General features: G+C 33.9%; 1 protein-coding gene across 1 annotated transcript; it reads right to left on the reverse strand.

Moving 5' to 3' along the window:
• On the reverse strand, nt 1–4,946 carry LOC109191145 (putative exosome complex component rrp40). The gene is made up of 10 exons (XM_019341725.1): nt 4,716–4,946; nt 4,433–4,602; nt 4,227–4,301; nt 3,481–3,567; nt 2,650–2,706; nt 1,674–1,766; nt 818–890; nt 644–719; nt 410–500; nt 1–328 (listed from the first exon to the last, which is right to left on the reverse strand). Exons 2-10 carry the CDS (start codon nt 4,487–4,489, stop codon nt 209–211), a joined length of 729 nt encoding a protein of 242 aa, XP_019197270.1. The 5' UTR covers nt 4,490–4,602; nt 4,716–4,946; the 3' UTR covers nt 1–208.
• Nucleotides 4,947–5,609: the final 663 nt, after the last annotated feature.

The raw sequence follows: 5,609 nt of genomic DNA on the forward strand, positions 1-5,609 counted from the left end.
TAAAATCTTCAATAGTCTTTCATATTAACCACCATAACCTTTTGTCATTCCACAGTTAATCATCACATGTAAGTTTATCCTCAAAACCAAACAAAGAATATCCCTATCCCTATCCCTATCCTACCAACAAAAAGCTTGATATTGAATGCAAAATATGAAAAGGCTGGATTCTACTTTCTGGAGCTAAAAGCTCCAAAATTGTGTATGATTATTGCACTCTCTGGAGCAGCTTCTCCACCATAATCTTCTGCTGCACGGCGCTCAAAGACTCGGAATTCATGATAGCATTTGCGACAAGGATAGTTGTTGCAGGGGCGGGAGCATTTACCTACGACATCACAAACTATTTAGCATAAATGATGAAAGACCAAACAATGCAATGAATGCTAGAGGAGCACTTGTGTCGTACCCAATTACGCCCATTCAAACCAATTGCAATTTCAAAAGAGAGCTTCTTGCCAAGAGCTTCAAGAACAGGGCATGTCGGGGAACTCAAAAGTCTAAGGAAAAGGATAAAAGAAGGAATTAGGGAATCTGAATAACAACATATGAGATAGGATGCACGATATTCCTCCAAATTTCAGCAAGTGTGTTCATGTTTAAGTCAGAAAATTACGAAATAAATGGCCAAAAGAGATCTCACATCCGTGATAAGCCTGTTGATGATTCAAACATGTAACCCTCTTTAAGGGGACCAAACTCAGAAGCCTTTCCTGAAGCTACAGAAACAGGCAATTGTTTCAAACTCGAGGTTAAGCATTTAAAAATAGAAAGTTCAATAAATAGAAAGAATTCTTTAAGCTGAAGTGGAACTTACCATCCATGCATGACAGCTCAGGGTTCATTCCAGTGTTGGCCTTGACAACACGAGCATAAATCAGCGTTCCAGCCTGAAAACAACCATATGAATCTCAAAATAGCACCGATGATGATGTTGATAGTGTGTAGAAAACAGAGCAAATCCAGGACAATTTCACAATACTCTGCTGAATGAGCAAATCCAGGACAGGGTGATCTGGCTTCTTACACTAAGAAAATAAACATACTAAAAGGATTCACATGCATGTGAAAGAAATTCAACTTGCTGGGTGATCTGGTGCACCCCCACCCCCCCCCCCCCCCCTCCCACCCCTCCTCCTCTGGCCAAGCATCTACTTGCAGACTTGTAATCCTACAGCTTTTTTCACATGCATTTTAAAGAGAAGACATTGCCACACTTTAAGGAGCTACAAAAGTCCATGAATTAGGACCAAACTGTTGTTGAAAAGAAGAGAGGAAGAAAATACCGAAATTGAACATTCTGTCCATTCCAACCACACTGTTGGATGAAAAACTTTATCCTTAGCTCATTATTCTCACAGATCCTTGGGGCCTCAAACTGCATTTAGCTCATTCTTGAAACTACCCTCCCCACCCACTAAACTTTGCAGATTTAGACTCTTGAGCATCATTTTGCAATCCCTTGAACTATAGATGAACCATATTCCAGATGTGGAACTGGTTCGAGTTTATATCATGTAAATGGGTTACTCAAAATTTCAAAACCACAAAGGCTGGGTTGGTAGAAGCAAAATTTGTAAAAGCCAGTCAAAATATATGAAAACATTGAATTGAGCCATAAAATGAAACCAACAGCATGCCATAATCCATAAGCATTTAAAGGAAGAAAGTACCTCAAATTTTGGAATGTTTCTTCTCGTTCCTCCTTCAAATGCTAGAACGGGCAAAAATGCCAACATTGACCCTTTAATGTCTACAAGAAAGTTCTGTCACCAAAAAGAAAAAATAAGCATAAATCTTGAAATATGTACATGAAGGTTCAAAATAAGTCATGCAAACAAATTGAAAGTTCAAGTAAAAATACAGAGCCTACAAAAATACAAAACAGAAGAACTAGACTTAGTTTGAGACAATGATAAAAACAGGTTGAGGTTAACAAAAATAGATACGAAAACATTAATGGTTGAACTGCAGCACCGCATATCTATAGCCGTTTGAACCAGGGGAACCAGTGAAGCACATATCATATGAATAACACAAAAATATAGTAGGGGGGCAAAATTTTCTAAAGCGATGAATTATAGGCTTGTGCTATAAAACCAATGTGAGATGTTTAATAGTCCTTTTAACAACATAACCGAAAAAGTGAAAATTATAAAGGACAATTCAAAAATGATTTAGAATTAGAAACAATCACCATCAAAAGATTCAAATTGTAAAAGAAAATGAAAATACAGAAGAGATTTTGATATTCATTACAAAATCAAGTGGAGGTTCTCATTTTTATAACACACACAGATGTATTTGTGTGTATATTATTATTTCTGTTTTATAAGTGAAACTGGATCAGGGGATGACATCTATAGGAATAATAAGGGAAGGAGATATTGTACACTCATATAGAATCTCTGGCATTTAATTATTGAGAATCAAAATACTCATTCTCCTATTAGTTTTAAAATTTTTAATCAAATTATTGCTCAAAATGGCATGACAAAAATTTGCTTACATTAAATCTCCTTAAAGACAATAAGAGCTTTAAATACCTAGTAGGTAGTTAAGTTCCCTATTCCCAAGTATAAAGCTCATAAAAATATTACCACATTAGAACATTCTCAGTATCAAATTTGATGTACATAAATTACTCACATCTGGTTTAGTGTCGACCACGATTCCAAGAACTGAATCTCCCGCACTAGGAACATACTGTAAAGAGTATCATGATTGATAAGAAAAACTTGCATAGTATCTATAAGTGAAATACCATCATATTAAATATTTTCATAGAAGTAAATAAAAAAATAAACATAGAAAGAACCAAATAAAGTCTTAAGGAAAAATCCAGATACAAGACTTAGGGAACATTAAAAATTAAAAAATAGGACCCCTGTGATAAAGATCACAAGTAGCAATTAAAGAGACTCATAAAATGCTTCTTGCCCCTCCTAAATTCCCTCCATGACATGTCTTATAATCATTGGGTGCCATGAATTGGCTGACCCCATCAACTTTTAATGAAAAAGTAAACAATCAAACAGTGCCATGTCAGGAGGGAAATTATGAGGGGAAAATTATATAGGGGTGAATAGCAATACTCATAACAAAATATCAATCACACCTTGATTTTAACATGGTAAATCAATACTCAATAGCTGCAACCAACTAACAATTTTCAATCACTTTCTATTATTATAAATTAGTTTTCACACTAAGTTTGAGCCTTAGCAATACTAAGCACAAGAGAACAATTTGAATTTTGAAATGAATTAAAAGCAATACTAAGCACAAGAGAACAATTTGAATTTTGAAATGAATTAAAAGCAATACTAAGCACAAGAGAACAATTTGAATTTTGAAATGAATTAAAAGCAATACTAAGCACAAGAGAACATTAAGCACAAAACCTTGAACTTATCACAAATACCATATCAAAATCATTTGTTGTTCAGTGTTCTAAGCAATTTAAAGCATCATACTCACTCTTTTTTGTGAGCTTTCAACCCAGTATTTATTTGGCTTTGTATATCTCAAAATCCCAGCTTTCATGACAGATACAGTATCACAATCCTGCAAAAATAAAAAATACAAAAATACAAAAATAAAATAAATATCAACTAAATTTCTGCACAAATCCAATTGTTTATATTTCTGTAATTCTTTTTCTATCCTATACTTCTTCCATTTAGTAATAGGGCCATACTATTTAGTGTATCTCATTCATCACTGAAATTTTAGAAATGCACAAGAACATCATGACCAGTCTGAAGAGTATATGTATAAGTCTTTAAAAGCCCAGAACACCAGTGATTGAACATAATTAAGCATTAAACCCAGTTTAGTTTGGCTTAACTACATGGACTCTATTTAACCATCAATTCGTTTAAGTGATAAATCCATCATAACCTCTTGCATATCTTCCTTAACTTCCTTGATATAAATATTAACTTAAGGATCCAAGATTGGAGCATTTTCCATCAGAAAGTATCACATAAAGCAGCAAACTAACAAAAATAAATCACATCACACGCAAGGAGTACTTAGCAGATTGATAAAACACAAGGAGTGGTATATCCTTGCTGCTTGTGAAGAGAATTTATGTAGTGCTTTCATATTATTACTTCTAATCCATTATTCTAATTGTTGATTAATATAAACTTTGCACTTAAATTATATAATTAAAAAATGTGAAAGAAAAGAACAGTAAATTTTAGTGAAGGAGTGAAAACCTGTCGAAGGCCACCCCCAAGCTTTATGGTTTCGTTAGCCAGTGAAGAAAGATCCAATATCACATCACCTGGGACCTTAATAAGAATTTAAAACATAAATTCATGATTTGCATTTTTGAATATAAACACACTCGCCAAAAAAAAAAAAAAAAAAAAAAAAAAAAAAAAAACATCTCTAAGAAACCCAAAGTAGTAATTCTACTTACTACTGGTTGGTCGATGAAGCTTGAGAGAGTATTTGGTTGTTTAGCTTCCATTTTCATTTTTCATCAAGAAATGATAAACCCTAAATTTGTATTTGGGGGGTTTTTGGAGTACGCAAGGATTAGGTTTGGTTCTAAAATAGGTTGAGGTGCTAAGTGCTTAACTCAGAATCCTGCAAAAACAAAAGGGAGAGTATATCTCAATGCCGTAAAAACTACAATCTTTATAGAAATCGTGTTTAATATAAACATATTTTAGCTTTGAAACAATATATTCTGTGAGTACCAGTCGCTTGTGCTAGCCACTGAGTGAGCCGTGAGCCTTCAGGTTTGAGGAGACTGTCGGCTGCTATTAGAGTGACAAACTGAGAGGTCAGCCGGCTCGCCGCGCCGGAGAAGACTGCCGCCTGCTGGCTGGCTGCGACGGCGTGGGAGACTGAGAGACGGAGAGGAGTTGACAGAAGACACTAATCGCCGAGTCTGAGAGGAAGGGACAAGGGCATTCAAAAATTGTTTAGGGCTGGGTATTTAATTTAATTGTTAATAAAATAAAATCGCTTTAAATTTTGATTTATGTTATATCCCAAATATAGTAAAACGAGAAAGAATAGCTCAATAGTTCAATATGCATTATATAGGGGTAATTTATATCTTGCAAAAAGACGTTGTTTTAGATTTTTTTTTTTTTTTTTAAATTTTGCTACCCCGTGTTTGGCAGTTAATTTTTCTTTAAAAAAAAAAATTCATATTCAAAAATGTACATAATGTTATACATGAATGTACATAATTGTATAACAAAATATACATACTGTTTTTTAAAAAGATAATACACATAATCTAACATAATACATAATAAACATAAACTTTTAACATAATACACATAAACTCTTAATATAATACACAAAAATTTCTTGATTCGGATGTACATAATTGTATAAAAAAAATGTACATAATTGTATAAAAAAAAATGTATATAATTGTATAAAAAATGTACATAATAAAAAATATACATAATTGTATGAACAAATATACATAATCACAACAACTTCCTACCGCGCCTCCCAAAACGACGTCGTTTTGGGAGGCGCGCGGCGCACAGTGCTACGTGTGCCGTGGTGTAGTGTATAACGATTGGTATATGGGAGAAGAGACCAAAGTTTGAATCTTGACGGTCATAGTG

Source organism: Ipomoea nil, unplaced genomic scaffold, assembly GCF_001879475.1.
Source record: "Ipomoea nil cultivar Tokyo-kokei standard unplaced genomic scaffold, Asagao_1.1 scaffold1617, whole genome shotgun sequence".
NCBI lineage: Eukaryota > Viridiplantae > Streptophyta > Magnoliopsida > Solanales > Convolvulaceae > Ipomoea > Ipomoea nil.